This window comes from Protopterus annectens, chromosome 13.part0, assembly GCF_019279795.1.
Source record: "Protopterus annectens isolate FY-2018-M chromosome 13.part0, PAN1.0, whole genome shotgun sequence".
NCBI classification, from domain to species: Eukaryota; Metazoa; Chordata; order Ceratodontiformes; family Protopteridae; genus Protopterus; species Protopterus annectens.
Window position 1 is genome coordinate 833,531,270 of NC_056747.1, and position 24,939 is coordinate 833,556,208.

General features: G+C 40.8%; 1 protein-coding gene across 2 annotated transcripts in view; it reads right to left on the minus strand.

The window, feature by feature from the left end:
* LOC122787701 (outer dynein arm-docking complex subunit 4-like) overlaps positions 1-24,939 on the minus strand; it is a 1,060,374-nt gene that overhangs the window by 796,150 nt on the left and 239,285 nt on the right. For both annotated transcript variants that reach the window (XM_044054554.1, XM_044054553.1), the window contains exon 4: positions 16,600-16,661. In XM_044054554.1, coding sequence (XP_043910489.1) covers positions 16,600-16,661 — 62 coding nt within the window. The remainder of the gene's footprint in view (positions 1-16,599; positions 16,662-24,939) is intronic.

Consider the following 24,939-nt stretch of genomic DNA (forward strand, 5'->3'; position numbering starts at 1 on the left):
TCCACCTGGGGCAGTCATCCTCTTTGTCCCAAGTAAATCCAAAAAAAAAACGTAGGTGACCTGTAAAACCAATCAAGACGAACCAAATACACTTGCAGAACTCAGGTTTATTGCTTGAAATCCGACCAAGTACTAAGCGCTTTCACCCAAACAGTGGGCATCATCAGAGTACAATGTCATTCAAAAAATTCTCAGTTTAAATAGATGCATCAATAAATAATTATTCAATTAGTTAATTAAACACTTCTATTTGATGCTGAGACACCTAATATATAATAAATATAATAACTAAAAATTACAAAATACTAAATACTAGAATGCAATTAAAAATCCAACCTGATTCTAAATATAATATAATATAATATAATACTTTGGTTAATTCAATAATGAATTTAATAATTTAATAATTTACACAAAATAAAATGAAATAAAATAAAATAAAATATAATAAGACACACGAGGCACAAATACTTAGTACTTGGTCGGATTTCAAGCAATAAACCTGAGTTCTGCAAGTGTATTTGGTTCGTCTTGATTGGTTTTACAGATCCTCTTTGTCCCACCCTACTTATGGCACTGGTCTTGGACTCTTTCTAGACACAGTTTGCTATAAGGGCAGGGGTAAATTCAATACATGTGGATAGTTCAGAGCAGTTAGTCAATAAGCATGTTTTTGAAAGGTTGCAAGAACCCCGACTACCTGTAGACATGCCGACAAACATGCAAATTCCACACAGACAGTAACCAGAGGTCAGGAATGAAACCTGGAGCTCTAAAGAGGACAACTCATCTTCTAAGCCACTGAGGTCTCCACTTACACTTGGTTCTCAGGTACATAAAACTCTTAAAATATTGCAGGGCCTGTCAAAAAATGGCTACACTGTAACCTATGTACCAGCTAAGGACATTAAAATATTGTTTGAAAATGCATACTTGTTCTACATTAAAATACATGCTTCCATTGACAGGGGCTAGTTCTTTAATAAATTTAAAAAAAATCCAGGGATGCCCTAAGTAAAGTATGCCCCAGACTTTGGAATGTCTTACTTGCAAATATCACGAATATGTCAACTCCCATAAAAAAAGAAGTTACGTCTTACCATAATGTTTCATCTGTGTTGTCGATCTTTACTAATCCTTGACTGTGGGCTCGGTTCTGAGACTCAGAACCGACTCAGCCGTTATTCCAGCTCACTCCTTCCAAAAACTCTCGAGCTAGGCTCTACCCATAATGCTCCTCACCAAAATACCATAGATCAAGTTTGCATACAATAGTTACAGGCAAGAAATACTATATAAGGGACCATATCTGTGCCCTCATTATGAAGCCAGTCTTTGGGAATATTCGGTCTACCAAAAGTTCTAAAGGCTGGGGGAAGGAGGAAGGGAATGTCAAGGATTAGTGAAGACTGGCAACACAGATGGAAAGTTATGGTAAGACATAACTTCTTTATCTGATATCAATCTTCACATAATCCTTGACTATGGGACAGAGTCCCTAGCTACCTGAATCTTGGGGGGTCACATGGAAGAATATTCCTGAGCACCATCGAGCAGAATGATGCATATCCCCTAGAGACCTGGTCTAGTTTCTAATGAGTAATAAAGGTAGAAAGAGACGCCCATGTAGCTGCTGCAAAAATATCATCTACGAAAGCTCTAGCATGAAAAACTGCAGAAGATGACACAGCTTTCATTGAATGTGCTTTCACAGGACGTGGTGGATGGAGCCCTTCTTTGTTGTAAACAAAGGTGATACAGTCCTTAAGCCATTTCGCCAAGGTAACCTTAGATACTGGATTGCCTAAAGTGACTGTAGAAAAGGTTATAAACAGTTGGTCGGATTTCCTAATGTCCTTTGTTCTGTGAAGGTAAAAACGTAATTGTTTATGTATGTCTAGTAAGTGTAGACAGTACTCCCCCTTGTTGGAAAAATTAGGAAAACAAAACTGGGAGATGTAAAGTTCGATTAATATTTGATTCTGAAACAACTTTTGGCAAAAAGGACGGATTTGTCCTGAGGGAGACCCTGTCCTTATGAAATATCAAATAGAGGGGCTTGAAGGACAAGGCTTGAATTTCCAAAATTCTCCTGACTGAAGTGATAGCTATCAAAAATAAGGTTTTCCAGGACAAGAACTTTAAGTCACAAATTGCTGATCGTTCAAAGGGGGCAGAAACGAGAGACTGCAGTACCAAATGCAAATCCCATAGAACAGAGTGTTTTTTAAATGGGTGCCTAAGCATTAGGGTTCCTTTCAAAAAAGCTTTACAAAGTTTATGACATCAGTGATGACCCGTTGAAACCAATATGGAAGTTAGATACTGCAGCAAGATGTACCTGTACGGTAGAAGCTGATGAGCCAGACTCAGAGTAACAGGTGCTGCATACGAGTCAATATTACAGTCAAGTGACCATTTATCAAATTTTAGCCATTTATTATGATACAATTTTCTTGTTGAAGGTTTGTGGTGGGCCAGAATGAAGTGTTGGACCGGGGAAGTCAGGGAGGAATGCCTGGCTATCTTGGGAACTGGAGAAGCCATGTAGTGAGCTTGAGGTGCTGAAGATATGGATGAACCATTCCCAGCAGGTGGGACAATAGGTGTGGAGCTGGGTCCAGTATCTAGGGTTTCTGCAGTATATGAGGCCAAAGGAAGGGAAACCAGACTTGTCGAGGCTAGAATGGGGCAATGAGGATTATTTTGTTCTCCAACCTGTTGGCTTTCTTTAGAAACTGACATATTAGAGGAATTGGGGGAAAGGTGTACAGTAGACCGGGGGGGGGGGCTAATCATGAAGGAAAGCATCTCTGGGTGTCTCCCCTGGGGCGGATTAGGGCAAAGTAACTGCTGCACTTGTTGTTCAGAGGGGACGCAAACAGATCACAGCAAGGTTGGACTCAGTGGCAGAATATCTTTCCTGCCACCACTGGATTGACAGACCACTTGTGAGGCATGAGGATGGTTCTGCTCAGCTTATCAACGATCACAATGGAGCTCCCCAGAATGTGCATTGCTGTTAGAAAGTGGTTGGAGGAAATTGCCCATTGCCAGACTCTGAGAGTTTCTTGACAAAGAGGGTATGACCTGGTTCCCCCCGTTTGTTGATATACCAGACTTCTGATATGTTGTCTGACTGAATAGCAACTGTTTGAAAGGGAGGGCATCCTGAAATGCTTGCAATGCTAAGAGAACTGCCCTCATCTCTAGAACGTTGATATGGAAGTTGGCCAGCAGCTGGAACCAAGTGCCTTGGACTTTCTTTCCCAGATAAAGCCACCCCCCACCCTATCTGGGAATGCATCCGTGGTCACTATGGCTTGGGGCTGAGGAGGAACAATGGGATGGCCCAACAAGATTTCGTTGGAATGGAGCCACCAACTCAAGTCTTCTTTGCAGCGATTGGTGATTATAATAAGATGGGGCATTGGCTGATTCAATAGGGACCACTGGGAGGCCAGAAGCCATTGAAGAATTCGCAAGTGGTACTTGGCCAGAGGAAATAGAGTGATGGTAGCTGCCATCGAACCTAGAGTTTGTAGAATGAGTTTCACTGTCACTTTCTTGCCGTAAATGATTTGGCTAACTTGTGATCTGATCCTTTTGAATCTTTCCAGGGGAAGTGAAGCAAGGCCAGTGACTGTGTCTCGCATAGCTCCAATGAAGTCCAGTTGTTGTGATGGTTCCAGATGGGATTTTTCATAGTTTATACTAATTCCTAAGCTGGAACAAAGATGAAGAGTGTAATCTCTCTTGCCTTTATGAGTTGATGCCTGGTGGGAGCGGTAAGGAGCCAGTTGTCTACACTCGGAATCCTAGCATTCTGAGATGTGCCGCTGCCACTGCCATGCATTTGGTAAACACCTTGGAGGCTATGGTGAGACCAAAGGGCAGTCCTCTGAACTGATAGTGACTGGTTCCCAGACGGAAGCACAAGAGTCTTCTGGAGCACTTGTCTATTTTTACATGGTAATACGCATCCTGAAGATCTACTGAGCACATCCAATTGTCTTTTTCCAAAAATGGAAGTATTGACCAAACCGAGACCATCCGGAATTTGGTTTGTTGAACTGATTTGTTCAAATGACTGAGATCTAAGATTGGTCTCCAGTCCCCCATTTTCTCTGGCACTAAAAAGAATCTCGAGTAAATTCTGAATCCTGTCTGGTCTAGCAGGATTGCCCGGATGACTCTTTTGTCGAGCAGTTTTCGAATGTCTAAGACTGCTGCCTCCCTGTGACTGGGTGGATCGTCTGGTATTCTTCTTGGTCTTATTAGTTTCTTTGAAAGGGGAATAGTGTAACCTCTGGAAATGATCCCTTGCACCCATTTGTCTGTCATCATTTCTAGCCAGGCAAACTGGTGCAAGGATAATTGTCCCCCGAATGCCTTCAGAAGAAGGCAATCTAGTCTCCTTTCAGGTGTGCTGGTAGGAGTTACCAGAGAAAGATTTTCTGGAACCTTGGTTCTGTGGGCCATTCTTGCCTCTTGGATGGCATCTTCCATTATTACTTCCCCCTTTGCCCCAGGGAAAGTCATTGCCACGTGAGTCCTGGAAAGGTCCTTGGGTCTTTTTGAACCATAGCCTCCCACTTCTCTGGTTCCTAGAATAGGGTTATTGAGGAGTGAAGAAGCATACGCCAGCAGCAGAAAGGGTCTTCCCATCTTTCTCACATCTGGCTAGAGTCTCTTTAACTTTGAGGCCAAACAGGGATGATCTGTCAAATACAGTATTGACGAAAGAAGACTTAAATGGCTCCACAAAGTCACATAAGCACATCCAGGCATGTCTCCTGATGGCTACGCCTGAACCTGCTGCTCTTGTTGTCCCTTCAGTAGCATGGGCACTTAGCCTCCTGGATGAACTGGAAATAGATTCAAGCATGGCGAGCTATGAAGTAACCTTTTCTTGAACTCCTTCAGCTACTGCTCCTGTAAGAGTATCTGAAAGTTCTTTAATCAGATATCTCTGAAGCCTGGTAAAATGCGCCATATAATTCAAGAACCTAAGAGTGAAGGTCAATGAAGCATACACATGCTTCCCAAATCTATCCATTATCCTAGACTCCTTGTTAGGAAGATGGATAGTAGGGCTTTCTTCAGCAAGTTCCTTTTTAGTAGCTGCCACTACCACCATAGCTTCTACAGGAATACCCTTGGCCCAGTGTTGCTCACCTTTTGGGATAGAGAGAATCCAGTCAGGCCTCTTAGGAATCGACTCAACAGGGTCAAGAATTTTCCATGCCCGCTGAGCGATCAGTTAAATAAGATCGTCAGCGGGTGCAGAGATCCAAGAAGTAGAGGGGTGAGTGTGAAAAGCCTCTAGGTATACCAATTCCTCTCAAGAAGGTTGGAGGGTAGTCCAGCCACCCCTCTCTTGCAAGATTTCTAGGATGTCCCCAAAGGAAACATCTTCAAGGTGTGACTTGGGGAAACCTTCTTCTTCATTGAAATCAGTATCTTCTATGAAGGACTCTTCAGAGGATTCCAAGTGCTGCCTCTTGCACTTTTTCTTCGAAGGTACCTCTTTGGTGGGGTGTTCCTGAGAGGTATTTGAAGATGATATAACCAAGGTGGTTTGCTCCTGAGGCTTTTGTGCCCTCTGTCCCAGGGAAGAGTCTGGGGGAAGTTCTGGTCAAGGGGATGGACAAGTTGCTTGACCCCACAGGGAAAGCACAGACTGTTTGTCCACAATGGACAAGGCCCTCTCCATAGCCTGGAAGGCAGTTCCTCCTGTAGAGGGATGGGAGCCTGGAACCAAAATAGACTCCTTCAGAACCTTGGTCCCACCCTGCACAGAGGAAGTTGCCTCCAAAGCAGAAGCCAGGGTCAAGCTTACATATGCAATGCCCCAAGAGGCATGGAGGGCTGCGAAAGTATCGAAGTCGAACCCTGCTCCTCTTAACTGGCAATGAAGCCCCGTCCCCAGGAGATCTCTGGTTCCGACTAACTGGAATAGTTTAGGGTAACTATCGGTGCTGGAGAAGGAGCTCTGACTGGTACCAAAACAATCGAGGCTAAAATGGTCGGCACTAGGGGCTCCAAAATCTCAGCTGAAGTCGAAGGAGGAATTTGTATGGGCGTAGAAGACGGCTATGTTCCAGAGCTAACAAGGCTAGGAACCAAGGATGGAGGTTATCCCCTCGCCGTCAGGAGCTGATCCACCAGTTTCATAATGCCTGACTCCGAACGGCTCTTGGTGGACCAAATAGAGGAGGCCAATGGAGACCTTGGAGGCCATCTCTCCATAAATGGGCTCAGAAGACTGTCCGCAAATGGGTCAATCAAGGGTGAATAGGATGTCCTTGGTAAAATTATCATTTGAGGTTCCTTTAGTACCAAAGGGAGAGTTGTTTGCACCGATACCGGTGCTGAAGAGGTGAGTGTTGAGGGAAGAGTATCCTTTCCCACCGGTGTCGAAGAGACTGTCAGCACCATGGGAGACTTAGCCAGTTTTCAAGGTGGTTCCGAGGAAACTGTTGGAACCGAATGAGAGCATTTTTTAGATTTTGAAGAGGAAGATGATGAGGAAGAACTTGCTTCTGTTCTGGAACCAGAGATGGCCTCTTCAAATTCAGATTTCAAAAGTCCTTTAAGAATAAATTTATTTGTATGCTCTATCAGGGTTCTTGCACTGAACCCTTGACAGATGGCCCAATCTTCCTGAAGATGGACAGCACCAAGGCAATGCACACAAAAGGTGTGCCCATCTGAATTTATCATTTTTCTCTCACATTTCTGACACCTCTTAAAACCTGAGGTGCCTTTAGAGGGTCTGTCAGCCATGAAGATAAACTAAGGCCACCTGAGACACACAAAACATACAAACACACAGTTACAGTTGGACTAAAAGAGAGAGCTTTTTTTTAATAGTAGAAAGGAAAAGGAAAGAGGAAAATACCAACAATGGTAAACAAGGTTACCTGAGGGTAAAAGGGAGGGATAAGTACCAACGATGGTACCTCAGAGTACCTAACGGTAAGGGAGAGAGAAAAACACAAATGCACACACCTAGGAAAAACTACACAGTTATACAGCTATAAGAAACGCCAGAGTTCTAGAGGTGGAATGAACACATCTGGCATTACGAAGTGGCAAACAACATCTGAGGTATTTTGGTGAGTAGCATTATGGGTAAAGCCTAGTTCGAGAGTTTTTGGAAGGAGCGAGTTGGAATAACGGCCGAGTCGGTTCTGAGGCTCGGAACCGAGCTACAGTCAAGCATTGTGTGAAGATTGACAACATCAGATCATATTGCTGCCTTGAAGTTCAAATTAGTTAATGAAACCAAGTGCTTCTGCAGTAGTAAACTCACATAGTTGCATATGCCTTTCACAGATAAAAAAAGTTTACAGGTTTACTGGAAATCATTATTTTATACTATGCTACAAATAACTTTGTAAAAGATCCCATTTCTATGTCCCATGTGGTTGGTGGTGAATCCAAGTTCTCCTGATGAATCTGTTGAATGCAACACCTGGAATTATGTAATATCTGCTAATACAGAATACTTAATTTGTGTATTTATGAATCTCAGACTGTATTACTAATTAAAATATCTTTATTCATGTAACTTAAGTGTCGTGTGTCAGCTGTACATTTCTACAATGTTAACTCATTGCAACTATGAAGGAAACTGACAAGTCCTTTTACAATGTTTTGAAACAAGATCAGGGATGAAAAAAGGATATTCCCCTCCAGATCACATATGTGTAAAACAAATCACTGCAAGGGCTGCACCCCCTTCACAACTATAACTTACTAGCTAATTTTTAATGTCCTATGATGCTGTACTGTGGAGAAAAATGGATTTTCTTTTGCATTATGTCAGAAATGGCAAGCTTGCACCTACTTTGCTACACACACACACACACACACACACACACACACACACACACACACACGTGTGTGCGTGTTTGTATATAGGCGTACATACAGAGGTACATGCACTATATATACATATGGGTAGGTTCATAGATACTTACGAGGCATGTGGTTCAAGAGACCATTAAAGAGCCAAAACCCAATTTTCAAACTGCCCCACAGCACTTTCTGGGTAAGTTATTTCCTCAGAGTCATACAGTAAGCAAATATAGTTTAAGGGAGTCAAACCCTGGACTATAGGAAGTAGCTTATCAGCTCATAGTTTTAATCCTGTGCACTAGCTACCACTATATGCAAAAAAAAAAAAACTTGGACAAATAGACTTATGCAGACTCCATACCTAAAAATTCTCTTTACAAATAAATAATCGACACAAAGGAAAACTCAAGTCAAATTATATTACTGAAGTAATACAAGAATAGAAGTAATGCATAAAAAGTCAGGACAGAAAATCATCTACCAATTCCAAGGTCGGCTTCATAACATAGAGGAACAGAGCCATGATTACAACTCGAACAAGCTGTGTTCAAATAATAGCACAGCTATTAGTAGAGTCACCTTGGGAAACAAAGGAATGAAGAGACTTGGCCTGCTTATCTCTCAGTGGGAGGAAGGATGGGTGTGTGTGTTCTCAGTGGCATGGTTAGGTTAGAATTCTTGGAACTGACCAGGACCACTGTATCATTCTGATTTATGAGAGGAATCGGGCCACAATGACTTAGCTACTAGGGTAGAACACTAATAAGACAATGACCAATTATAGGTTCACAGCAGGTTACATCATAACATGACAAAAATAAAAGTTATGTATTCATCATGACAATAGATCCGTGTTGTCTGTTTCCATCCTTTCCTCAAAGGATGGGCCTCCAATCCAGTCTTAGATCTGGATATGGCCATTTCCAAGCTTTGGATCCATTACTCAGGCTCCTACCCATGTCCATAATCCTTATGAGAAGATTGAGCTACCTCAGGGTTTTGTTCCATACAGATAAAAACATAACTGACAATGAACATGCATTAAATGCAGAGTATATTCACCCGTATTTGAGAAATTTGGGAAGAAAACTGGAAGATTTATGGACTGATTAATGGATGATTCATAAGCCACCATGGAGAGTCCATGTGAAAAAGTAGGTATGGAGGCTATGAGGATAAAGTGTGTAGCTCAGATATTCTTCTTAGGTTCATAGGTAGGTACTAGGCTATTGGCCCTGGGGCCTATACAAGCCCAGACAAAAAGGTACCCTGGCTTTTGCCACCCAAGAAAATTATTTTCCTGTGCCACTGTCGAGCAGAGCCACAGAGGTGATCCCCGGGGTGAATTTCCTATTTCCCATCCAATCATCAAGATTTTTCTTGAAGAGTGCTAATGAGGAGCTTTGTTTGATATAGATAGGTTGTTTATTCCAGAGTATGGGAAGTCTCTGGGACAGGAATCTATCCCTCCAGCATGTTCTGTTTATTGTGGTGACAAGGTTTAGGTCCCTAGAGCGTGTAGCTCGGAGGGATTGGGATTTCTTTAAGTGGAGCATGTCCAACAGCTCTGGGTTTGACATAGCTTTGTATGTTAGGCAGAGATCACCTCTGAGTAGGCGATATGCGACGGAGTAAAGCTGGAGTTTTTTGAGACTGTCTGCGTAGGGCATCTGTTTGAGGCTGGTAATCCTCTTTGTGAGGTATTTCTGCGGCCTTTCCAGTTGTTGTAGATGTCTTGTGAGGTACATACCAAAAGGGGTGTTGTACTCTATAATGGGTCTAATGAGTGATGAGTAGAGGGGAACAATGACCTCTTTTTTTCTGGATGAGAAACCTTTTGTGATGAGGTGTGCCACGTAGAAGGATTTCCTGACTACTGTGGCGATGTGATTATCAAAGGAGAGACTACTGTCCACCTGTGTCCCAAGGTCTCTTATCACACTTTCGGTGTTAAGTATACTACCGCCTATGTTGTAGTTCATGGGTACAGAGTTTTACCAAAGGGGATGACAATGCACTTTTTGGCATTGAGCTTGAGGCCATGGCTTTGACACCAGGCATCTGTCTCAGTGAGGCCCTTTTGTAGGATGTCTACATTGTTAGGAGTTTCAATTATGGCTCCTAGTTTGCAGTCATCTGCGAACTTCGTTAGCCAAAGACCTTCTGTGTTAGCCTGTACTTCAGAGAAGTAGATACCAAACAAGAGAGGACCCAGGACTGAACCCTGTAGTACTCCACTTGTCACTGGTCTGAAGTCGGATTTGGAGTCTGCTACTTTCACAGTGTGGGTTCTGTCATTGAGCCAGTTGGCAACCCATCTTATGACATAGGGATTTATACCTAGTTTAGTGAGTTTATCTATAATTCCAGAGTGGGGTATGGTGCTGAAAGCCTTGGCAAGATCTAGATAGGCTGTGTGAACCACCTTACCCTTGTCTACGGCTTTGGTGACTGCTTCAAAGAAGTCTATCAGGTTTAGGAGACATGATCTGCCTTTTACAAACCCGAACTGGGTGGGGTCCAGAGTTTGGAGATTACCAATGTCTTTGTTTATAAGTTCCATGATGATACGTTCCATGGCCTTGCAGACCAGGCTTGTCAGGCTAATGGGGCAGCAGTTTCTGGGGTCCGTGGTGGCTCCCCCCTTGTGGAGTGGGATAACCATTGCTGTGTGCCATTCAGCAGGCACAAAGCCTGAGGTGAGGCTGTGATTGAACATGGTACTTAGGTGGGGTGCCAGTTCGTTCTGTAGTTCATGTAGAACGCAGCCTGGGAAGTTGTCTGGTCCCATGGATGCTGTGTTCTTGGCTTTGGAGAGTGTGTTTTTACCTGTGCAGCCGTGATTACAGGAACTTTGCATTCTTCCGGTATAGAGTTGGGCTCTTTAGGGGGTGAGAGGGGGGTAAAGTTAGCACTGAACCTATCTGCCAGGATGTTGGCAATATCAGTTGGGTCTGTATATTTAGTGCCATTGTGCTGTAACTCAGAGCAGATCTGAGTGTTGCCATTGAGATTCTTGACATAGCTATAGAATGCTTTGTGGTTGTCTTTAGAATCAGTGGCGATTTTGTTTTCGTAACTAGCTTTGGAGGATTTTATCAGGGATCGCAGCTTCTTACTGAGGCTGACCAGGGATCTACTCCACTCGTGGGATTTTACTCTCTTTTGCAACAGTTTCTTCCTTCTGTTGTTCAAGTTTGTTTATGGCAGGGGACCACCAAATTGGCTTCCTTTTTTTGGAGGATAGTGTCTTGGTTCTGTTTGGGATAGCACGATCCATGCACTCATGTAAATGCTTATAAAGTGCAACTGTGTAGGATTCAGTAGTCGTAACTGTATTGTCCATCTGCATGGATGCCATGAAGTTCACCACTTCTGTCTTAAGAAGCATGAAGTTGGCTTTGGAGAAATTTTTTACCATGGTTTCCTTAATGGGGGGTGGGGGCACGATGTGGATATCTAGGGTAATTAGCTTATGGTCGGATCGGACCAATGAGGCACTGACTTCAGGTGTGGAACACCGGTCACTCATGTTCTGACAAAAGTGTGGCACGATGCCAGGGCACTTCTATGGGCTAGGCTTGTAAGGGCTCCATGGTCATTAGCCTACTACACACCTATGACCCTATGAATCTATGATAGCCACCAGGAATAAGTTTTCCAGGATAAAAACTTCAGGTCAACACTGCAGCAGGTTCAAAGGGAGGGGCATTCAGGGTCTGCAAAAATATAGTAATATCACAAGGAGGAAATGGATCTCTAAGATGAAGCTGAAGTAGAAATGCACCTCAAAGGAAGGACTTGAATAACCTAAGAGAAGCTATAGGAGTGTGATTTTCAACTATGTGGAAGGAAGAAACTGCAGCTTACTGTACCTTGATAGATAAACAGCTGACACCACCTTGGAAGTGATGTGCAAGGAAGTCCATGACTGTTGGAAGAGGGGCTGAAACGAGGTCAATATTTTTCTCCATAGCTCAGACAGAAAGCTTTTTTCCATATGCTTTTATAAACTTTCCTACTAGAAAGTTTCTGGGAGGAGGACAATATGTGGGCAACTGGAGAAGACAACCTGGACTGCTGAATCATCACTGAAATTGGAGAAACCATGCGGTGAATTTGAGGGACTGAATGTTTGGGTGAGTCAACTTTGACGGGTGAGAAAGTAGATCTGGATCTGAGACCAGTACTCAAGGAGGGTGCATTACATGAGGTTAGAGGAATGGAAACTACACTTGTCAAGGCCAATGAGGGGCTGTTAGGATTACTGTGACCTTCATTGCTGATGCCCTCTGTAGCAACCTTGGAATCAGTGGCAACATGAGGAAAGGTGTAAAAGAGTCTCGGGGCCATGGGTGCATTACAGCATCCCTTGATTACCCCTCATAGGGAATTAGATTGAAGAACTTGTTGCATTTGGTGTCATGGAATGAAAGCAAAGAGATTATGATAAGGTTGGCTCCAGCGACTGAAAATCCACTCCATTATTAATGGGTTGAGGGACCACTCATGAGGGAGCATAATAGATCTGCTCAACTTGTCCACCACCATGTTGAATTTTCCCAAGGCATGCACTGCAATTAGAAAGCAGAAAGAAAACATTGCCACACTCTCATGGCCCCTTGACACAAAGGATAGCATCTGGTTCCTCCCTGTTTTACTGATGTACCAAACAACTGCCATGTTGTCTGTCTGGATGGAAATCACACCCAAGAGGACAGAGTCTTGTTGGGCCTGGAAAGCTAGAAGGACTACTCTCATCCCCAATATACTGATGTGAAGACTGGCCTCTGTCTGTGACTATGTGTCTTTTACTGTTTTTTCCAAGAAATGCCCCCCACCCCAGTTGGGAAGCATCTGTGGTCACTGAAGCTTTGAGGAGAGGCAGAATGAATGGACGTCCCTGTAGAACATACAGAGATTCTAGACACCACTGTATGTAGGTTCTGAAAATGTTCATTAGAATGACTAGAAAGGATAAAGCTTGTTTTCTGACTAACCATTGAACTGCCAGGGTCCACTGAAGAACATTCATATAAAATCTGGCCTGTGGTAGTAATGTGATTGAAGCAGCCATGGACCATGAAGCCTAGAAAGTGGAAAATTAATCTTTGCAGGTTGCTTCTGGTAGAATTGAAGTTTTAGGGCTTGTTGGTGAAGAGATGCAATTCTTGAAGGAGGAAGCTTCGCTGTCTGGAGTTCTTGTGTCTAAAGTTGGTCCCACAAATTCCACAGATTGAACTGGTTACAACCTGGACTTATTTAAATTCAGTGTGATTCCAAAGTCTGTGCAGAGTTGGAGCAAGGAGTACCTGTTTCGAATTAGCAAATTCCTGTTAGGGGCAGTGATGAGCCAGTCATCCAGGTATGGGAATACTCAGAAACCCTCCAGTCAAAGATGAGCTGCCACCACTGCCATACACTTGGTGAACATCCTTGAGGATTGGTGAGTCTACAGGGCAGTGCTCTGAAATGGAAATGACTGTCTGCTAGCTAGAAGTGCAGCTACTTCTTGAAGTGCCTGTCCATCTGTATGCGGTAGTATGCATTCTGAAGATCTATTGAGCACATCCAGTCATCTTTCCTCAGCAAGGGAAGAATGGACTGAGCCGTGACGATCCAGAATCTTGTTTGCTTTACAGATGTGTCCATTGACTTAGGAACAAATTTGGCTTTACATCCCTATTGTTCTTTGACACTAAAAAGAAACTGAGTAAACAACAGATCCTCTCTGGTCTGGAGGGACCTATTGGATGACTTGATGTCTTAGAAAGTTCTTTATTTCTAAAGTGGTTACTTCCCTTTGTGAGGGTGGAACATCAGGGATTCTTTTCTGAAGTGGCGGAGAAGTGTGAAAAGGTAGCCTCTAGTTACAATCCTCTGCAGCCATTTGTCTTGAATTATGAATGTTGACGTTGCTGGGTGCAGGGACAAGCGGACCCCCTCCCCCCGACTGCCTCCAGAGTATGACAGTCGGGCAAACATTCAGGAGTGCTGGAAAGGCTTCTCTGAGAAAGGACCACTGAAGCCTTGGTTTTGAGGGCCACCTCTGCCTCTTGAAACACATCCATTAAGAGAGTTTCCCCCTGTGCTTTGGGGTCAGATGAAAAAATCTGGGATTTCCAAACCAAATTCTCTTACCACCCTTTGGATTTCTGGAGAAGGTCCTTTGAAGGGTAGACAATTTGATCCCTATGGCAGAAATGGATTTGCCATCCTTCTCACTTCTGGAGATTGCTTGGTCTGAAAGTCAAAGAAACTAAGCTGATTCATCATAAGGAGCATTGATGAAAGATGCTTTGAAATGTTCCACAAAATCACAAAGCCTCATCCAGACATGCCTTCTGATGGAAATGCTTGTACTTGCTGGAAACAGATATAGTCTGTCTAGAGCGAACAGGTTCAAAGCTTTCAGAAATTGTCTGTCCCAAAGGGACCATGACAGTAGACTATGGACCCTGGGAAATCATTTGGGGATGGGTTGGATCCAGCTCTGAAAGGGTAGATCCCTCTATAAGCCAAGAGAGTACTCTCTCAAAAGCCTTGAACACCAAACTCAAAACAGATCTGGGGAGCCTCGCTGCAGGAGCTTAAACTCCTGAAAGTGGCTCTACCCTGAAAGCCATTTGACAGGGATCTGAGGCTGATGCAGGACCCAAACTATCAAGTGCCAATGCCCCTAAAGGAAGGAAAGGATCCAAAGACATTGGATCTGATCTCATCCTGTCAGAATCAGTGCCAGAGGCTCAGATCCATGACTCGGATAGCTCTGAATATGCCAGAGCTCAATTTGGCAGAGAACTTATTGGGGTTGAGGAAGAGTGTAAACTTAGCTCTGATGCAGACCTACCCTAAGCCAGGGCTGGATCCAAGGACTCAGATCTGAGGAGATAGACTGGAAGAGCCATTAAAGATTGAAGACAAGAGATATTTCTTCCGGATCCAAAAGTGGTTGACGCCGGGAGCACCCCCAACTGGATCTGGGTCCAAAGGAAATGCCTCATCATCCTGTCCACGTCAGCTTCAGTGAGGCTCTGAGAGAACCTAGATGACCTCAAGAAAGTAGAAGACGAAGGAGACCTAGATGGATATTAAGGTCTATCTTGTGAAATAAGAGACGGGTTCCTGGGGTAACAGGCTCAAGCACATCTGAGTACGGTAGCATGTGGGAACAAGCAGTACACTTCTTAAAGTTGGCTGGCTTATCTGACATCCTGACCACAATGAAAAAACTATAAGGAAGGAAAGAATGGGAGTGAAAGGACTTATTATTTTTATGTATATAACTCCAGATGTTAACATATAAAGGTACTCTGTAAGAAAAGAAATAGCAAAATAGAAACATTTTCTATTATTACTATAACTGAAAAACTCAAAACAGTGAATATGGAAAGACAAGTGGGAGGGTTAATAATGAATACATTTGAAAACAGGGAGGCAAAATGTTACATATCTAGAATAAAAAGTTTTAATTATCCAATCCAAATTCTAAACACAAAGATCCATTCAAGCTCTTCAGGTGGCAAACAACAGCTGAGGTAGCTTGCTCTTCCCACAAGGATTATGGGAAGCAGGTGGAGCCTGAGCACCAGATCCAAAGCTTGGAAGCAGCTATACCCATATCTGAGATGAGATCTGAGATCCAACCATTGTAGAATGGATGGAAAACACAACATGAAATCAATGTACAGTATGCAAATAATGATTTATATCTATGTGTAAGCATAGACAATCTGACAAAAAAATATATATAGAAGGTCTAACTAATATGTATAGTTATATAATTGGAATAGAAAAGGGAGAAGAATGTTAAAACAAAAGAAGTAGAAGTATGGGTCATAGGTTAGGAAAAATAATAGAAATGCATAAGATGCAAGATAGGATTAGATTATGTATAGTGGGTTTAGAGAAGCAATGGTCTGGTAAGATGAATCACAGTTTAGGATGAGTGAGTTAATCAAGGATATGGGAGGTATGGTTACTACACAGTTGAAGATGGACAATTGCATTAAAACTGTTTTAGCAAGTATTGTCTGAACTGTGGCCTGTGACTGTGTGTAATAAGGTAAATCAGGAGGAAATTACTCCCATAGTTTTGGGGCTAGTACACAGAAGTAATAAATATTAGAGTGCAGATGGAGAGAAGGACTTTGTAGGGAGGACACTGTGATGGCCGTGCAACTTTCCAGATTTCCTTTGATTTCAGTGATGAATTACTTCTCTGCTGAGCTTATGGACTTCTGCAGGAAAGGCTTGTGCTAGGGGGCCATTAATTGATCATCTGAGGAATCGTATGAATGAAGTCAGGGATCTTTTATAAATATAGGTGCATGTACTAGTGAAACAAATGTTGTTAGATGTGTTTTATATATACATATATATATATATATATATATATATATATATATATATATATATATACATACATACATACATATATATATGTGTGTGTATATTTATACATATATACACTTTTAAGGAGCAAAAATGCTGCTTTGATTGGTTCCATACTACTATTACAGTAACTGACAGTTAAATGTACCATGTTGTGTAAACATTTAGCGCAAACAATAGGGTTCATCAAAAAAGGAAATGTTATACACATTCCAGCATTGTAGTGAATTCATTTAGAGATACGCATTTTTTAGTAAGAATATTTTTCCCTCTATAGATTTGGTTTAATATTAGCATCTAAGACCATTCTCATAGAGTGTGGTCAAATACACTGCATACCTCTTCTTGTTTCCTGAAGAAGGAAAGGTCTCCTTTGTTCTCCAGTTTCACCGAGGAAGGACCTGCAAAACAGATATTTTAGAACCTTAAATACATAATCAAGCACTTTCAAGTAATAATTTTCAAGAACAGATAATTTCATATATTGTGTTACTTACAAACATTCTCCTTCGACTTATTCAAGATACTACACGGAAAAAAGAAGTAATTCTGCTACCATGCAAAAACCTACATATACCTACCTAGTCTTCAGTTTCTGTTTTTAGCAGAAGGGAGAAAATGAGCTGGTAATGTTGTCAAGATCAAACCATTTGCCAAATGGTGATATGCTTTAAGCATTCCAGCGTCTGTGTAGCTAATGGGTACTTTTACAATTCACTTGTTTACCCCTATGTGTTAGGTGCAAAGTCCTTACCTGACATATATGCTATACATCCAAATGCATTAGTGGGACATTTTATTATTAAAGTTGTTAGTACTGTATTAAACAGACACACTTTATGGCACACAGAGAATACTATGAAGCATAATCTAGACTTTCAAAATATACACTTGGCGATCAAGCATAAGACGATAGTGAAAACCTGCAGAGTGGGACCAGTGGTAATACTAGATCACATATATATTCAAATTCATGTCAAAGGGCAAGTGAGGGAGTTATATGAAACACATTAGAGACTTTCAACCTATTTGTTAAATAAGTAGGACCAGATGAAATGGCTAATGCATTATCTTAAGGAGAGAATTAAAATACAAGACAAAGTAACTCTGTTGGCCTGGGATACCTGTAAGATAGAGTTGAAAGAATCCATGAAGTTCAAACACATAAGTAATGGGGAAATGGTAAGGCAGTATAGAAGACAGTTTTTGACTTCAATAAGTAATCTATAGAGAAATGGTACTACCCTGTTTGGAGAAGAGGGGATAGGCTTAAGGGACTTGAAATCTGAATTTCGGCTAGTGGAGAATAAGTTATGGAAATCTTGCAGCTCAAGCTCATAGAGTGGCCATAAAGGAGTTGTACTATGTGGTCACTTCAACGTTTATGAGGGCACTGGAAGTGCAGTTGCACCGGCAAAAGGTGGAAAGGTATTTCAGTAGAGGAAGAGAGCTAAGTAGGACATATTCAATACTACTGCAGAAGACAGGGATACTTTTAAAAACTATAGGAATAATTATATAAATGGAATTCCACTATGGAAGATCAGATAAAAAGAATAAGGACTTACCTTAGAAGGTTGTCCCTGCCAAAAAGTAATGGGGTGGGGTTGTGAATCCTGCTCAAAAGTATAATAGTGCAGGTTGTCAAGGAAGTTATAAAATAAGCTAAACTGAGGAAGTCCCTGGGTGAAGATGGTTTTCCCATTCAGATATAAAAATTGTTGGGGGTGATAATTTGATAAAGGCTTGGGTTCAAATGTTCAACAATATAATCAGTGGAAGTAACATACTCACAATGTAAGAAGAGGGGATATTAGTGGTACTCCCAAATAGTGATACTCCCAAAGGCGGAATGGATTTGTCCCTCCCCAACTCTTACCATCCAACATCAGTCTTAAATTATGATTATAAGGTGTTTTAGCAAGCAGAATGGCATAGAAAGGTAGTGGACCTCAGTCAATGTGATTTTGTAGCAGTAAGGCATACTTTTGACAATACTGTCCACACACACACATGATAATTCAAGATGCTACTAACAAGGATGAACAACTTGCAGTGGTTTCTTTGGATGCTGAAAAGTCCTTTTACAAGATTGAATGGGAAGTTTCTTTTTACGGTTTTGGAACAGACGGGTTTTCTTACAGAGTTTATTCATCTCATTAAGGAGGTTCACGTTGAAGCCATGTACAAGGGTGAATGTGCAAGGATTATTACAGAGTCAACAGAATTCACAAGGGACACTAGGTAAGGCTGTCCACCATTACTGTTCCCTTTCTGTTTGGACTTTCTGGCCAGTAAAGTGAAGTAGTCACAGATCACAGATTATAGCTGGAAAATGATGGAGCTTAAGATAGGACTATATATAGATATACTTCTGACACTTTCACATTCAAAAAAGGATTATTAGTAAGATACAGGTAAGGTATAAGGTAGATTGCTTAAGGTATTACAAAAATTTGGGGAGGGGGCAGGTTATAAGATATAAGAGATAAATGAGGAGAAAATCAAGGTTCTTGAGATAAACATAACAGAATGTTACCAGCTGGATATGAATAAATATCGCTGGTAATGAGGAATTTAAATTAAATACTTGGGGATACAGCTAGGACAGACTTATGCAGAATTAATAAATCTATCATATGAGTGGGTCCAAGGAAAAAATACAAACCAATCTTAGGAAATGGAAGTAGTTAAACTTAGAGTTGGACCATAAAGTAACTATATTTCATTGGCATGTGCTCCCCTATATCTTGTATTTAAGCAAAGTTTTTTCTCTCCCTGACATACAGCATTAGTTTCCAAAATTAGAGATTGGATGAGGGACTTCATATGGATTGGAGATAAACAGTAAGATGGAAAAAAAGTGGTATTGGATAAGAAAAGAATGGGAGCACTGGACATCTATAGGCATATTTCATCACCTCAACTGACCCCAAGTCCACGTTGCTTCCCTTCCTTAATAGACATTCTAGCATTCTACTCTTCAGTGCAAATGTTCAAAGCTTAACCAACAAAATTCAAGAAATTCATCCATGTATAGAACAGTACCCCCCCCAGACATACTCATTATCACAGAAACCTGTCTAAAAACAGAAGTATCTGATGAACAAGTACTACCCCCTACAGTATCCTTAGACTAGAGAGACAAAAAAGAGAAAGCAGGAGAAGAAGCCATTATATACAAAAAATAATTAGATATAATTCTCTGTCTAAAAAATTCTCCATACTTCCACAATGCTGAACACTTAATCTCTCAACTCAAAACAGATAACCAAATGCCATATGTATTTAGGGTCTATATTACCTGATCAAAACGCTGTTTCAGCGAACACCACAAGACCAACACGTATAGCACGAACTACGGTAACGGCGAACGTTCAAAACCGCGAAACACGAAATGTTGAAGTGTCATGGTTGGCCTGTCTGCGGTATAGCTCCGTAAGGTAAGTGTGCGATAGTTACGGACCTTAGGGTTAGGGTGCGGGTTAAGGTAAGTGCATAGATAGGTAATGTATGTAAGGTTTAGTGTAGGGTTAGAAGTAGGGTTTTAAGTGTATGTGTGCGGATTATTTGTTTTGTTTGGGTATATGTCTGTAGGGTAAGTGTGCAATAGTTACGGACCTTAGGGTTAGGGTGCGGGTTAAGGTAAGTGCATAGATAGCAATGTATGTAAGGTTTAGTGTAGGGTTAGAAGTAGGGTTTGGTTAGTGTATGTATGTGTTTTATTTATTATGTTTGGGTATGTAGTAAGTAGTGCATGGTGGTGTTGGCCGACTATGACGGTTCGAGATTTGAAAATTTGCGGTTTAGGGGGTTCGGCGTATTTGTAGTTCACTCTACTCATGTCAGTCTTGTGGTGTTCGCTGAAACGGGTTTTCGATCTGGTAATATAGACTCATATTTTCAGCCACTTACATTCCCCCGGGCAAAAATACAACCATAGCTGAAGATATAATTCATCAAGAAATAATTAAACTAGGAGACTTTAATTTTGACTGGCAAACTATCAACTCAGTACCAGCACCAAACCTAATAATCCTCTATGGCTTTTCTGAAGTCATACACAGTCCCACTAGAATCGATAAAATAAGTGGTAGACAGTCGATACTTAACTTAATACTAACAGTAATCATAACTATGTTAGTATCTTGGACTCTTTACCTGACATTCTAAGTGACTATCTGCCCAAATTTGCCCTTAGACACTACAATAGCATTAACAAAAAATAACCTTTAACCAAGTACACAACTTAGAATCTTTTAGTAAGGACACATACATTGAAATTCTAAAAAAAAAAAAAAAAAAAAAAAAAAAAAAAAAAAATGGACCCCCACTAAAAACTCTTCCAATTAATGAGGCAGTCACATTCTGTAATCCCACTGTACTAGTCCTTATCAAGACTAAAAGAGTAAAATCTAAACCTACTACATGGTTAACTAAGGAAAAAAAAATTATGCTACAGAAAAAGGCCTGGAAGGCAAGGATAGAAATAAAACTCAATAAAATCTTTTGAAAAATTCAGGCAAATGAGAAACCTCACGAGTGTCAAAGAGAAACTAATAAACAATCCTACTACTTCAGCCTCCAACAAAGACACCATATCAATCTCAGACTTTTTTGGAAATCCATTAACAAGCTACTTAATCCAGGTCAGTCCACTATGTCAACTACTAAAAACAGCAAATGCTCAGATTCAATAGCCAATCAATTTAACTCTCACTTTATCCAATCTGTCCTTAAATTACTGAAAACCCTTCTAGCTTTACTCTGCCAACAGCTTCTGAAAACAAAAATGTCTTTTTCTGCTTCCAACCTATTCCAAGAGATACTGTTAAAAGGCACCTTTTAAACTAAAACCCACAACCTTAACTGCCGACACCCTACATACAGAATACCAAAGTACTGCAAAAGAAGCATTATCACATCCCACAGCAGTTCTTATTAACCACTTCATAAATGAAAGCTTCAGTCCCACTCTCTGGAAAGCATTATATATTACAGTAGACTCCCTCTTATCCAGTCTCGCTGGTACCGGACCTTAGGCTGTAAACAAATGGCTGGTTAATCCGAAAAAGCATACAAAATAGCATTTATAGGGTATAAATCACCTGGAATAACATAATTTGTGTTGGTATGCATTTTTCTAATGAATATGAAGTCTAAAACTCAAATGTCTGTCATTATTTAGCCCAGAGGAGTAGAAGTGTTGTTCTTCTCTATTTTCTTTTGCTAGGGCGATGGCAGAAATTTGATGGCCGGTTAAAGAGAGGCCGGATAAGAAGGCATCTACTGTATACCTCTGCATAAAGGTGGCACATCCACACCTTTAGTGAATTATACATCCATAGCTATATTATCTCCATTAACCAAGATCCTCTTGAAATGCATTTATACACAATTTGTGGATTACCTAACTAAAAATAATCTCATTACCAATACAATACATGACTTCAGACCCAAACATGGAACTACAACTGCCCTTTTTAGCTTCACAAACAATATCAACAAGGAAAAGAGTAAAGGCTACCTTGTCTCTTCTATCTTCTTAGATCTATCAAAGGCATTTGACACAGTCCCACAGCAAAAGCTTTTACAGGAACATTTCTCTTTAAAACTCTCATTCAATAATATTCTTATTCCACAGCTACCTCTCTGGCAGGATTCAGACAATAAAGTGGTGACATACATTTTTGTCCTTGCTTCCTTCCTGTCTCTAAAGGTGTTTCACAGGGCTTCATTCTTGCTCCTTTACTTTTTAATATATATACCAACTCACTGTACCATGCCTCCAAAGATGCCTCTATAATTCAATGTACAGACGAGTCTGCCATCATCTGCTCAGCCAAACCCTTCCCATACTTCACAAAATTACACAAGACTCATCTTCTTTGGTTGAAACCTGGCTATCTAACTCCCATCTCCTTCTTAATCCTAACAAAACAAAACTCATGCCTTTTACCTCCAAACATACCACAGAGCTGAAATTGTCTTTTATCATTACCTCTAACTGTAAAACATTCTTTCCAATAGTAACCCAGACCAAACTGTTTAGTGTCACAGTTGATGAAAAACTAAAATTTGACCACCATATACGCCATGTAATAAAAAAAGTAACCAAAAACTTGGGACCTTATAAGGATCTAAATTCTGTCTCACCAACCACACCAGAAAAACTATTAGCATCTACATACCTACTACAATCACTGCTATATGCTTATCCTATACTTACAAACCTTGAATCTACCATACCTAAACTTAATTCAATACAACTGCAAAATCTGTTAAAAAAAAAAAGCTTCCTTCCTATTCCTACTATTACCTATCACTAAAAGAAATGAAATGGCTAGAACAACATCTGAAATATACACAGTTAATCACCACTCATACGCTCCTCTACTAGTCTGAAAACTGTTCTACCCTGCAAAATACAAAATCTACAAAACTTCTCTCCGCCCATACATTTACAATCTGGTAAACAATCTCTCCTGACAACAACCAGATCAAAATACATAGCAGGTGATTCACTATACTCTTAACTTTGTCGCAAAACTATGAAACTCCATTCCTTTCCACTTAAAACATATTGTTAATCTACCTAGGTTTAATATACATCTGAAAGAACACCTCAGACAAATATGGCTATGCTCCTCTGTACCCCAGACTAACAACACTACTTGAATATATACGTTTTTCAAATTTCTCCTGCCTTACTCTTGACTGACAAGACTACTCAAAATATACTTAACAAATTTCTCCTACATCACATTACTATGTGTTCCAGTTCTTTTTATTGTTTACTTGCTGATTTCATCCAGTTTTCCTTTACAGAGATTTTGTGAAGATTTCATATCAACTTGTTTTCCTGTACTTCATCTTATTATTTCAGTCATGCCTCTTTTAAATTAACACTCTTTTGCACAATCCTATCACTTTTCAACATAGTAACACTGTATAAACTTTGTGCACTATGTCTGTGGTTGTCATTACTTAATGGTGCTGCTTCTTATTTCTAATAGGCTTATGTGTGGTCTTGAAGTTTTTTTTTTTTTATCTAAGCACATTGTTCCAATATTCTTGCCCCATTTTTCTGATATGTGATTACTTGTTCAACCTGAAACTGTATGCATATTTTTTCACTCATATTTATTCTCGCTACATAATTTCTCATTTTTCTGTGAAGCTTTTCTCCATGAGCCTCTGCTGGAAAGGGTATGCTAGTCATCTCAGATGAACTATCCTGGTGAACAGATGCTAAATAAAAATAAATAAAATAAACATCATATTCAAATTAGTGTCACATTTCATCAGCACATTTCTATAAAATGCACTCATTCTAACTAGGAAGGAAACTGATAGATCATTTTACAATTTTTTAAAAAGGTCATGGATGAAATGAGGATCTTGGCCTCCAGATCACATACATCTAAGAGAAATCACTGCAGGGGCTGTACCCTTTCTACCCTACAACTTATTAAATTTCAATAAATCCTGTGATGCTGTACCTTGGAGAAAAATGGATGCCAACAAATTAACTGCATTACAAAGAAAGCTCTATGCAGCCACGGTGGTGCAGCAGTAGCATTGTTGCCTCACAGCAAGAGGTTCTCCCGTTCGATTCTCGGCTGGAGTGTCTTCTGTGTGGAGTCTGCATGTCCTCCCCACGGTCGAGTGGCATCCGAAAGACATGCGTAGAATGGGTGTGCCTTCTCTGAAGGTTGGGCATTCAGCTGGCACCTCGGCACCTGTAAAAAATCTACTGACAATCATTAGTGGACCGGAGTTCCGCTGTGGCGACCCCTAACCGGGAAAAGCCGAAAGAAGAACAAACAAACAAACAAAGCTCTATGTGGTAAAATGCATAGCAAATTGAATAAAAGCCAGAGTCTACACAGTGGGACAGCAGAAACAGTATCAGAGAACATGAAGGAGACCAGTGATGTCCCACAGGCCTTTGTGCCAGGAGTGCTTTTGTTCAGCATTTACTTCTCTGACCTACAGACTAAAAACCAAGACCTATGGATAGCCAAGTTTACTGATGCAAACTAGTTGTCAGTGTCAAATCCTCTTCTGATACAGACATTCTCTAGCAGGAACATGCACTTATACATGCCCGGTGTACTGAAAATGAGCTTAAATTAAATGCCAGAAAAGCACTATCACATTTGACAGATTGATCATTCCCCGGCATATAGCGCACACAATAACCAACTTCAAAATGAAAATATAGGTACAAACTTGGGAAAATGGGTTAATGATTCCTTCCCCTATGGTCACCATGTATCTACAGTTGTTAGTCTTTCTACTTGGTACAGCTGATTGCCAAAGGAATATCATCCAGATCTAAAGAGGTTATTGTCTCCCTGTATTCAGCAGTTATCAAACCAATTTTAGAATACAATGACCCCTTTGGAATGTACCTCACCGACATATCAAACATTTGGAGAAACCATAGAGGTTCCTAAAAAAAGAGGATTGCAGTCTTAAAACCTCTAAGCTACTCAAAAAGACTAAACGTACTGGCACTTTGTTCAGTGTTATATAGGCTTATCAGAGATAAGCTATGCCTTGCATACTGAACAATAAAAGGGTCCAGTAGTTCAGGATCTCTTGTACCCTCACAAAGCAAACAGGCCCACAAATACCAGAACAAGGGATTTAAACTTGCTTCAGCAGATCAAT